The 12723-nt window shown below is 35.6% G+C and overlaps 1 protein-coding gene across 1 annotated transcript; it reads right to left on the reverse strand.

The window, feature by feature from the left end:
• Positions 1-1807: 1807 nt before the first annotated feature.
• On the reverse strand, positions 1808-4223 carry LOC124155013 (piggyBac transposable element-derived protein 3-like). The gene is made up of 3 exons (XM_046528758.1): positions 4013-4223; positions 3615-3819; positions 1808-3518 (listed from the first exon to the last, which is right to left on the reverse strand). The coding sequence occupies exons 1-3, from the start codon at positions 4038-4040 to the stop codon at positions 1919-1921; spliced, it is 1833 nt and encodes a 610-aa protein (XP_046384714.1). The 5' UTR covers positions 4041-4223; the 3' UTR covers positions 1808-1918.
• Positions 4224-12723: the final 8500 nt, after the last annotated feature.

Here is a 12723-nt window from a genome sequence, read left to right on the forward strand (position 1 = left end):
CCACACGCAATGGCTACTTCCTCGAGTAACGCCTCCAGGAAAGTCGAGAATGTTAACAATAGACGGAGGGTTAAGTGGCGAAGTGAAAACAGGCACGGTTCATGAAAGCACGGAAATCGGGCAGGGGGTGGGAAAGATACAAGTTCAGGATTAGCGGCGTCGGTGTTAAAACTGGAAAAAGATAGTCGTCGCGTCATGAGCGAGGTGAGATGAGAGAACGCTGATGAAGGGACCGGTTCTGTCTCTCTTTCTCACCCACGCTCCAGCTCCGAACTCTCGAGCATCAGTTTCCATTACCCCTTGTAAGTGACGTTGTCTTACCTGGGGTGACTTGCACCTTCTCGGAGGCTAAATGCAGAAATATTACGTCCTCTCGTGCCCCCTTGCTTCGGTGACTAAGATATCTCTTCAAGTGGAGTGTGGCCCTCGCCGCTCGACTGGGATGGAATCAGGAAAAGAACTCCTTTCCTATTTATCATTTTCAATTTAAATTTAAACCTTTTCCCCAGACGAAGTTGATAATAGAGGAATAATGGAAAGTTAACGAAAGGAGAGGGATTATTATACCCATGGCATATTTTTGTGGCTGGTAAATTTATTCTGTTGGCAATCACGAATCGTCAAGAGAAATAAATGACAGTCATTCCTATTTACTGTTGTTTTTTTACTTGTGTTGCTTATCCCTCTAGAAAATTCGAGCATGTTTATTTTCATATTAGTATGTGCGATAATAATTATAAATGTTTGTAGTTCCGTTACGTCCTCTGTGCATGCTCTTAAAGGAGGAAGGATATTTTTCTGAGAGTTTAGAGAGACTCTTAGCTTGTAAGATGTGTAAACTTGGGCCCACCGATAAAATATTATCCACGCTCAATATTGCTGAATATAATTTTAGATGGTTAATAATTTTGTATCACTGAATTAATTTTGGCTAAGAGTTTTGAAATTCTTATTAGAATCCACATAAATTCGGGTAATGTTTCATTGTGTTAAAAATTATATTGCTCAAATGTGAAATTATGGTGATTAAATAATATATTTTGAGTGTTTGTTTTTACAGCTAGATTAGGATCACATCACATGATGAATTCCAAAGATAATTAAGAGATATCTTAGGCTTTGCTATTTATTTTTCTAATGAATATTTTGTAAGAGTAAAGTGTATATTCTCATGATGCGACATTGAGTACACCAGAACAGCAGTAACGTAATTAAAAATACTGCATTTAAGAGTATATATATTCTAAAATTCTCCAAGCGTATCATAATGACTAAGAAATAAAGCCTGCAACCCACTGGGCGCGGAAGTGTAAATGATTCTTGAAATCTCGTTTTCGCCACTTATGGAATTAGTGACTTATCATTCGAGGTAGAGCCATTAATAAATACCACCGATCCGAGTTGCATTTAATCTTGATATATCCTCTTCGGTCCCGAAAAAAACCTGGCTCTCAGAAAAATGTTTCCTTGCTAATATTTAGCACATATGAGACTACTGACATTGTGTGTGGAAGTATTTTTGAAATTGTTTCTATAATTGTTAAAATATTCTATGTCCACATATGTGGACATGAGGATCATATATGCAGATTGTGAAATATACTTTTCTGTTTTTTATTGCGATATATATGTACTTTTTTTACTTAATTGATCAAATACTATTATTGCATGCGAAAAAATTGTACCACGAATAAAAATATAAAAGTTTATCAACAAAATGAAGAATAAATAATTTTTTTAGTAATTTTTATTTTTTAATATTTCTCAAATAAACAGTTATGTCAAGTATGAATTACAATGACATTAAAATAAAGGCACATAAGTAATTAAAATCTTAGTACAAATCAAATAGTTCAATTATTATGATACATAATACAATCTTAAAAAAATAAAAAACAATTGTTTTCTTTCAGCATGTTTAGTGCCTTGTATGAAATTTTTGAAAACAGCCATTGAGGCTCACACATAAGTATACATCACACTTTTGGCATTTAATCCTAGTTCTTGATGAACAGCCAGAGTGTCTGCATCGTGATGCATTTTTGTCATTGCTAAAAATAGGCCAATGATTTATCCTGTCAAATCTGACGTCATTGACAGGGTGTATGATTCTTCGACGTTTTTGCTGGGTTTGATCCTCGTGGTCAATTTGCTGATCTTCAATGCCTGTTTCTTCATTTACACATATTTTAGAACTCTCATGAGGGCCTGGACTAATTGAACTACATTTTGATGGCCTGCCTCTTTTTTTTTGGATCTCCTCCCTGATTTCAACCCTTCCAGATTCAAAGTGAATCATTGCATTGCCTAATCGAGTTCTAAATTGCAAAAGTGAGGCAATTTCTCTTTTTGGTACATCTGCCTTCACACAATTTCGGCGGTACATTACCCAGGAATTTACTATAGCCAAATCAACAAAGTGCGTAAATACCCGTAAAGGCCATTTTTTGGTACGCATTGAAGAAGAGTAATATGCTAGAAGTCGATCACAAAGATCAATTCCTCCCATACATTGGTTGTATTTTTTTATAACTAGAGGCTGGTTGACTTCACGTTTCCTCTTCTCTGTTTTGTCCCATCTCAAGCAAGATGAGTGGGGTTCACTACCTATGCAAGTAGATAGCATAGTGACTGCCTTACTATCCTGCCACTTGACACAACACATTTTTTTATCACTGCGCAGAACCTCGTCATAATCACCCCGTTTTAATTCTTTGTCGGATTTCAAAATACTAAGTGCACCACCTACTCTGTTTTTCATGACAGTACCACAGAGGTTAAAATTATTTGCCACTAGGTAATCACCTAGTTTTTCACTAGTGAAGAAGCGGTCGCAGTAGATGATGGAATGGCTGATCGTCCTCGTTAGCAACTTCACAATTCCTGCGCCCAGACCAAGCTCCCTCATGTCCTTATCAGGAATGGTTCCTTTTCCAACATAGATATGAAAATCAAGAACAAGACCATCTCTTTCTGCAAGAACAAAATTTTTTAGTCCTACTGGATGTGGCTTATTCGGTACATACTGTCGATTAGGACATCTACCAGTGAAAGAAATCATTTGTTCATCTACAGATTGTTCATTCGATCTAGGTAGCATGTGACATTTTTTCAAAAAGGCATCAAGTATCGGTCTTACTTTTTGTAACTTGTCATCGCTATCGCTAGTAACAAATTTGTCAACGAAATGTAAATGATTCCTTAACTCGAAAAATCTGTCCCGTGACATGACTTTTTGAATGAGAGGAACGGCCAAATCCCTACTCCAATACAGCCTTGTTTGCGGATAATTTAGTGAACCCATCAAAATGGACACGCCAACAAATCTGATGATTTCATCGTAGGTCATATTAATGGAGCGATGATCTCTTACTTGTACTGAATACAGGTTGCTTTGTTCTACCACACTTTTCCAAAAGCTGGGAGGAAAATACTCGAAAAACATATCGAGGAAATTTTGACTCCCTTCCTCATTTTCACAAAAGAGATCTTCTACGTCGTGTACATATGGTGGCATCCTGTAAGTTGTACAATTTTTTGCAGATTACTTATTTATTATTATCACCAATGTATTCATAAGTGCATGCAGTATCATTCAATGCACTTTAACTCACTTGTCACGTGTCCATTTTTTATTCTTCGGAGTGCCTTTTTCTGAATTCGGTGAACGGAGTGATGCTAGTGGAACATCATCTTCACTTGAATATTCTTCTAAATATTCATTAAAATCATGTTCTTCATCTTCACCACTAGATATTTCCCCTGGAATATCCACATCACTATCTCCTAACATTTCCAAAATGTCATCAGCAGAGAGGCCTATAGCATGTTAAACAGCAAAGTTAAACCCGATGTCCACATATGTGTACATTTGTTAATTGAAGGATAGAAAAATAATTGGTGGTCGCACGAAAAACAACAGACTACCATCATAAGTATAAATAATGATTACATTAAAAGAAAAAAATTCAACATGAACCAGTGAAAATTAGCGGAAATATAGTTTACTTACTTCCCATGTGCTTATTTGTGGCCGCCATTTTGATTTCTGGAAAACAAATGCTGAAATAAATAGCTTCTAGTATGTAGAATTGGCGCTGTCAAGGCGGAAAATTCAAAAAAAGGTATGTCCACAGATGCGTACAAGAGTACAATATTCTACTGGAAGAAACTAGCCTGTGAATTAATAATAAACCGGCTGTCCACATATGTGGACAAGGGGACCGAAGAGGATATATAATGGATTGCGGAGACACTTCCCAGTGAAGTCGAGTCGGGTATGGGCAGATTATAAATGGCCCATTCAAGACAGCTGTTATCTTCAGTATTATCTTGCATAATTCAAAACCCATCCCAGCTCAATGAAATGAACACATTTATCCATTTTCTCATGCTAAATAATTAGTAGAAAATCTTTTCCACTAGTGAAATAAGAGTAGGTAAAATCAACAATGCGTACTATACCCAAAACATCAAGTAATAATGTATACTTTTGACCAATATCACTAAATTACCTCTTAATCATAGGTCAAATAGCTGCATACCAATCTCTTAGGATTTTCTATGGTTTAGTGTTAAATGCAGTACCTGGGATGAAACAAAAACGGATGAAAATAGAAATTAAAATCGTAGAAAGTTGAGGAAAATATATTCCTATTTATTATTGCTCTGCTTTGCTCCTTTACCCATCCGTTCAATCTATTTCATTCTCCTACAAAAGCGAATTTTGAACGCCTTATATCTTTACAATTATTGTGTATCCCTAATGTATATTTTTAATATAGCACGAGTAATTTATATCTGTATCAATTCCTTTTTCTTATTTGATAAAGTAATATCGGATGAAGTTATGTCTATAACTCAAATAAGTCACTTTTACTAACATAATTAGTAAAAAAAGAACTTAATTTACCTGTTACAGTTGCATATGCAAATGGCTCGTGGGTTTGATCTCTGTTTGTAGGAGTTTACAACAAACTATAAAAATTTTATACTCATTAAAAAAGTGTAATTTTTCAACAGTAGGCTTATGTTAACAACAGCTGAAGCACGGAAAAAACTATGGTAAGAACATGAGAGCAACAATATTACAAAAACTACAATGAAAATTCCAGTCAGTCTTAGAATAATGATACGCAATGAGTTGAGTATTATCATTAATAATTCATTTTTCCCTGTTAATGACCATGAATGGAGATGGTATCAGACCTGCAGCATTTGGGAGTATTTCGTCATCCTTGGGGTTATTCCAAGAAATCGAAACTTGTTGAATAATCAATAAAATGATTTCTTTGCTTTCTGTTGCTTTTCGACCTGTTATCTCTCGTTGCATGCGCTTAGTTTTTATGTCGTATTTTTTCATAACTTTTTCCTTTTTATATTCCTGTTTTGATGTAACTTGTTTCTTCTTTCTTTCAATGACAAGTCACCTCTCATCACGTATTATTGGTTTTCATTAATTCTGTCCCCGGATTTTCGAATTGGATTTTTTCTTTAGATGGTACCGATTTCGCTTAGTGTCTCAAATATTTACATATTTCTTTCTCATTACCTTCTTTGCCATATTACGTTATGCGTTATCTTACATTTACATTTATTACTGCTATTCGGATTAGATTTCTTGTATACAAGTGATATTTCCGCTTAAAACTGGCATAGAATACGGGATAAGTATGCTTTCATAAATCCCACCACCATTCCACATTTGCTGGCTCTCCCCTTACTTGAACTATTTTGCACTAAAAACAAATATTGCAACTATTTACTTTGCTAAATATACAGAAGTTCAGGCAAAGTGAAAGGTCCTTCGATTTGTCTTTCAGAACACACAGTATCTTCACTCGAAAAAGCGATCTTAGGATATAAGAATTTTCAAAATCATACCATCTCCACTCCACTCGTAATCGCACCATTCTTAGAGATTCAGGAAGAGCATATTGCACAATTATAAAATATTTATAAATGTGTATCTACCCATTGCCTGTACTAATACCCAAAATGGAATTACTTATTGTGGTTTTGAGCCCCAGCTCTAAGCATTTATATTTTTAGCTTTGATTCAAGGTGCGCACTTTGATCGCTCATGATCTTTAAGTGATTTTAAATGAGCTCTTATTAACTCAAAGTTGGTAGACTTCAAAAGACTTTTTTCCAAGTTTTATCCATATTAATGTCATTCAGGAATTTCATCCATCCCTAGAAAAATTCAACCGTGTATGCAACTCGCATCGCTCTACAGCTGTACGCTTCACAAAGCTAGGATATAATTACCGTAAATTTAAAATGCATGGAGCACTTATCCGCAATTTTCCAAAATATTAAACTCAATGCTTATCTCACTCATTAACTGCAAGTGTGAGTTTTTGTGAGTTTAACTCGTTGCATATTACACAAAAAATGCGGAAAAGAGATTTTTGTAGTTCAAACAAGGATTAAGTCCACGAAATATAACCTGAATATGCAGATATCATCGTGTAAGTTGTAATATTAGAATTATTATAAATTAGTGAAAATCCCTCGGGAATTCCTGAAAGATTAGTAAGGTTATATAACTTATCAGGAGAATAGCACTGTAGGAATTTGACGCTGAGAAAAGAGGACCACAAAAGACTGTCGGCGTTCGAGATTTTCCTACGGAAGAGAATCAAATAGTTAGATTGGACGGATAGGAAAAGGAACAAAGTTGTGCAGGACACGGTGGGTAAGAAGTGAGAGATTTATTTATAGATTTAGAGAATTATACGTTTTTCACGCCATATTGGAAGGTAGGATGTTCGATGTTAGATGAGTGGAGAAGGGAAAGAATAGAACAGTTTTTATAGATAGAATTTAAAGAAATAGGGCCTACAGAGAATTGAAGAGGGAACAAAGAAAACAGACCTTCCTTAGACACATTTTCTTGGTGCGAACAATTTGGACACATCGGTGTTATCATAAAGCCCGAATACCCCCACCTCCAACCAAGTACCATAATAAATTAATAAATGGACCCAGTGTGTTGTAAATCTTCGCGCCTGAAGACGACACTGATGCCATGTGTCGAAACACTTCATACCAAGGAATTAAATTTGCGAATGGAAACAAAGTAACAATTTTGTTTGTGAAATTCGAATTTCTTAAGGTTGAGAGTGATACCATCAAACGGAGGAGAGTAAATTTAGGGAATGGGAAAAGTCGGGGTGATTCGTAAAAAACTCCACGAAAACATACCTGAACCCGTAATGATTTCACTTACGTTATCCGGGCAATATTCCCGGTGTGGACCGCTTGGCTTGTTCACAATACACAATTCCTTAGCTCCCACCTTCTCTTGGCCACTCCCACCAAACCAGAGCCATTGACTTCCAACCTTGGTCCTTTCCCTCAACCAGGGCAGTCATTCTCTCTCTTTCTCTCTCCATTATGACTTGCCGCCACCGTATTATCACTATTAAGACCCCGCCGTTCCTTGAAGGTGATCACACGCCAAACAGAATTTCTGGGAACAAATTGTTGGATCGCGTGATTGTGGTGCCGGGGTGAAAATATGAGTGCATGTGATGTGGGCGACCTCCTTCAGCAGCATCTACGCCTCTTTAGTGCCCGAAATAAAAAAAATAATCTCTCCTCGCCACGGTAAATATCTTTCCCGGAATCTGGACGGCGAAGAATATCATACTTTAATGGTCCCCTCGTTCACCTAATGCCTGCAGGAATAGATTCCAGCACATGGTCACTTTATTTCAAGCAAATAACACACAAAGTCGCTAAGCCTAATTATTTTGGCATAAATGCATTCGGTACAATTTTACCCTCTTTTAAAGAGATGCGTATTCTAAAAATTCATGAATAAGTTTCAAAATTCAAGTTTTCCATTTTATTCAGCATTCTGTTCCACCATATGTCTCCAAACTCAGTTAAACCCTAATAATTCATGTTCAGGTACCTATATAAGTCAATGTGGTGTAACCACTCCTTCATCTGAGCTGAAATTTTCGTTCTTTTTTTTGCAATTTGATAAAACGATGATTAGAGGAAGTGGGAAATTGCATTTCATTCGCCAGTAGATAGTATTTTAAAAGTGGTTACTTGGCTTTTGACTAGCGCTAAATTTCTCTTGGTATTATCTCTTGGTGTTATTTTAGAGTATATTTGCGATATCGGTTCCCATTGGTTTGAGTTTCTGGAAATTCTCGTCGTTAATTCTTGTTAGATCTCTGTTATTTTCTTGGTAACAGTATTTAGTGATTATTTTATTCCAGAAATTAGTTAATTACAAAATAAAATGTAGCACACTGCTATTCTGAGAAAGAATTAAAGCATTTATGTGTTGATGTGTTATCTCAATACGATATCCCGCTTTAATTCTGAAATCAACTGTTTGGTTTTTCTTGTTGTTGTAAGATATTTTTCGGCAAACAGATGTTATCATTAGTGTCCAGACATGAGATATCCAAATGTCCGATCCACTTGACATAAATCAATGCCATAGTGATTATAGACTTGGGATTCTAAAACATCATAAATTTTTGGATATTGGAACAGGAATAATTTTAAGGATATGATCTTAACCGGGTATTACAACTGTAATTAGTATATGAGTATCGTTAGGAACACTTACAGCTATACGGAGTGGTCTCGATTTTAAATGGCTGGAAATAAGATAATAGAAGTATAGATTTCACTTCAAATGAGATAATGGTGGAATTAACAAAACTAGAGGCACGAAAAGGAAAGCTATAGTTTGAAGTGCGATCTTGAATAGTAAACTCTACACTCACTAGTAATTTTGGTTTAGCCGTGTTCATGACAAGGAGGAAAAGTAATTCTATATTTGTCGTCCTTTGTTTTTTTCACACAGGGCCCTTAAATTACAGCTTATAGCTGCAGTAACTTTGCAAGTAATATATATATATATTGGATTGTAAAAAATTAAAAAGAATAATTGAATGAAAATAATGTTTGTTAATGCCGTTATAATTTTTGAAACATTCTCATCATATTTTTCATGCATCTTAAATATTTGGGGTCGCATTATTTATCTTTCTAACGTTTTAGAATCTACCTTTAATTGATTTAATTGCTCCGTTTTTTAAATTTAAATTTATATACTTAATATCAATGCGCGATGGAATGATAATAAGGATCTATTCTTATAAAATGCTTTTTGGAGCAGAGCAGGTTCTGGGAAATTCAGTTGGGAGGATGCTAGTAGAGTGTAAAGAGCGATGTTTTTCGTTTACATTTTTTTTCATTCTTAGCTCTGTCGAGAAGTGTACTCTTTTTTGACCATTACCTGTCTTCTATTTCTTTGAGTATGAGTTTCACCCAAATAGAAAATTGCACTTCATTACGAAGACGGCATTGGACGTTTAGCTAATACGAATACCCCTGCGTACCCTTAGTTTACTATCTAAGGTGGAATTTTTTACTGGAATTTTAGGGAATCTGGTGTTACACCCTTGAGGTTGAATGACGATTTTGAAAGGGAAGCCTTTGGTAAGGGAACAAGCAATCTAGCTATTAGCCTATAGCTCTTCTAAAAATATATTACGTAAACCTTTAATCAGATTTAAATTTTGAAAAAAGATAATCGTTAATGCTTGTTATGGAACGACACTCGAATATAGGATTACTAGCTGACCCGGCGAACTTCGTACCGCCTAACATTCAATGAACTTTTAGTTTAGTTGCACCATTTATAAATAAAAAGTGGCTGTATCGTTTCAATCATATTTGATTTATTATAAATTAAATGAGAAAATATTGATGAAATAAAAATTATACGCATTCAGTTGTTGGCTATTTGTGTTATTAACAGTAAAAAAATGTTTTTAGGTCTAAGTCCGTAGCGTAAACTTGGCGTTCACGGGACAGGTTAACGCAACGCTAGACCGAAGCTTGACTGATGCTCAAAATAGTGTAAGAAAAGCCCCTACGAAGCAGCATTCGTATCAAATGACTTTAGGCGCGCCAGTTATAGTATATCTGTTTGGAAAAAATGCACTGCGTAAACGTGCTGCATGCGTAAACGCACTACGGTGTGCCCTACACATTCGGGTTTAATGTCTTGCGTCAAGCGCCTTCTGATAAACAACAGTTTTTGTTTTGTTATCAGGCGCAAGATAAAGCAAATGAAGCTAAATAAAAATATCGAAGCGAAGCAGGGACGCAGCGAGGGGGGTTTTTGGGGGTAAAACCCCCCCAAAAGCTCAGGGAATCTTTTTATAAAACATTTGGTTAGTATATTAGGGGGGGGGGAAGGGTAAAAATATTAGGGGGACGGATGAGTCACAAAATATTTAACTGTTCACACAGCCGCAAAACCTACCATTTTGAACCTTTTATCCTAAAAAATGTCTGGGGAGGGCCCCCACACCTCTCGCTTGCCTTGGCGAGTTTTCTATACCCTACAGACCCGCCAGTATTAGCTGCGCCTATCCTTAATTCCTAGCTGCGCCTTTGAAGCGAAGGAAGAAATGCAGCGGATGGTTTACCGACTCGTAAACATACCACATATTGTTTACCATGAGAAAATCATGGGTTTTCACTGACACATGAGAACAAACATCACAAAAACTGAAAGACTGACCATGCGATTTGTTAATCGTTATCACGAATGCAACACGAATTGGAAATTAAATACGTTTAAGCTCAAAAGGGCATATAAGTTGGGATCATGGAATCTTCGGATTGAGAACTTCCTCATCTTTGAATTTTCCTTTGAGCATAGTAGCGTGAATCACTTTCATCATCAGTTTTTTTAATAACCAAACACGTTCCGTTGGATAATTTTGGTTGGTTTAGGCTTCGAAAGATCATGAACACAGAGCCTACCTTTAGCTGTAAATCGTGCCGTGGTAAGCCAGGTGCGTCCAAGGACTTAAATTTTAAGATAGATAGTTGGTGACTTCGTCTTCGTTTATTACAAAGTCAACAGATTTGAATTCATGCAGAGTACACGGACATTACTGATAATCAACAATTGCTTGGAGATTTGTTTACACACACGGTAGTTATGTGTTTGTTGACAACTCAATTCGAGCTGAGCTTACCTCTAATTCAATTATTTTAATACTATTTTAATATTACTTTAATATTTTTAACATGCTTGAATATTTAAATTTTTTTGATATTGCTAAAAAGATCAGTCAATACATTAGTAAAAACGGAAACAAAATCTTATTTTTTCGACCGTCTTAACAATCAACTCCTAAAAACATATCTCTAAGATAAAGTTGAATTTTTTTTGTGAACTTTTCCTATTTTTTAATATCCTATATGTTAACCCCGCCTGAGACGAATCCAAAGAACCAAATCTCATTGAAATCGGTGCAGCCGTTCTCGAGTTATAAGTGTTCTAACTAACACGATTTTCGACTTTCTTTTATATATATAGATTACCCGTAAGAATTATTGATATGCTGTTTTTAAACGATTTTTCCTACCTTTCCCGCGAATACTTTTCAATCGTTAGCACGGAAAAGAGCGATTCAGAATTAGAAGAAAAATCTAGCGATGATTTCTGTTAAGAGATAGGCTTTGAAAGGGGTGGAAGGTGAGGAGGTGGGCGGAGGCGTTTACTGTCTCTAAGAGAAGATAACACGTTCTTGTGGCACCCCGCAGTTTTAATAGCAATCTACCGGGTGAAGGGGGGAGCATATATTCAGGGGTTGGTAAATATATTCCGCAAAACGTCCCTCTGGCTTGGGCCAAGTGTGTAGCATTTCGATCGACTGTCTCATCAATCAATCAATAATAGTTTTCGTTGACAGGATTAGAATTTAACAAATGAATCTGGGATATTTTTTTTCTTGCGCAGATTCATTCTTGATTCCACTTTTTTCAACAGACGGGCGTCGAAAATAAATCTGTGGAATAACCACTACATTATAAAAACTGATGTACAAAAAATATCTAATAATCAAGTAAATAAAATTACGCAAAATACATAGCTTCAAACCATAATAAATACACCGTCTTCTGTGTATTTTCAATCCTTATTTTCCTTTCCTCAAAAACGAGACTATAGATTTGTGAAATCCAGCTTTCTTTTTGTTATGCTTGGTACTATTGAAAGACATTATTATTTCTCCTCTACCCTAAATTATATAGATAGATACGTAATATTTAAGATGTCTTTTATTACCTGTATAGCATTAAGTCCCGTTTTCAATGTCGTGCATATTAATATTATCTGTCCGGCGCCGCTATGACAATTTTTTCGGTATTTTTTAATAGCAAAAGTAGGTATTTTATTATTAGAATCTAATATAATATTTAATATTAATATAATATTTAATGTATAATTATTATAATATTATCGGGGAGGAATTATGTATATTTTGTCGAAACAGTCTATTCTACAGAAAACAGCGGTTCCTTTTAAGTTGGTGTATGCATTTTTAAAAGTCGTTTTAGGCATCATTTAAGCCAAAAAAAATACCGTGCAGCGCTTAAGCTTTTTTTCTACGGGTTATTTTATGATTTCCCTAGTTTATAATGCGTTGTAACTTGTAAAGCGACAGCAGTTTCGCTTTCTTTCTGGCCAGAGTCTTGAGGTTGAATGCATAAGCTCAAAAGCACAAAATCAAGATAAACTCTCAAAAAAATATGAACCCAGGTTATTGGTGCAACTATTTGATGAATAACGTAACCGCTGTGTCTTGAATTAGCCTTAATCTCAAAACTGAGACGATTCGGTGCATTTAGAATTTACTCCCCCATTCAGCTATACTGAATTCA

This window comes from Ischnura elegans, chromosome 3 (assembly GCF_921293095.1).
Source record: "Ischnura elegans chromosome 3, ioIscEleg1.1, whole genome shotgun sequence".
NCBI classification, from domain to species: domain Eukaryota; kingdom Metazoa; phylum Arthropoda; class Insecta; order Odonata; family Coenagrionidae; genus Ischnura; species Ischnura elegans.

Excerpts from the sequence above, each read along its gene's own strand:
- LOC124155013 (XM_046528758.1), bottom strand. The coding sequence starts at position 4,040 with ATGGCGGCCACAAATAAGCACATGGGAA. Across the intron at positions 3,820-4,012 it reads CACAAATAAGCACATGGGAA|GCCTCTCTGCTGATGACATT; the intron begins GTAAGTAAACTA and ends AACATGCTATAG. Across the intron at positions 3,519-3,614 it reads AAAAAATGGACACGTGACAA|GATGCCACCATATGTACACG; the intron begins GTGAGTTAAAGT and ends TACAACTTACAG.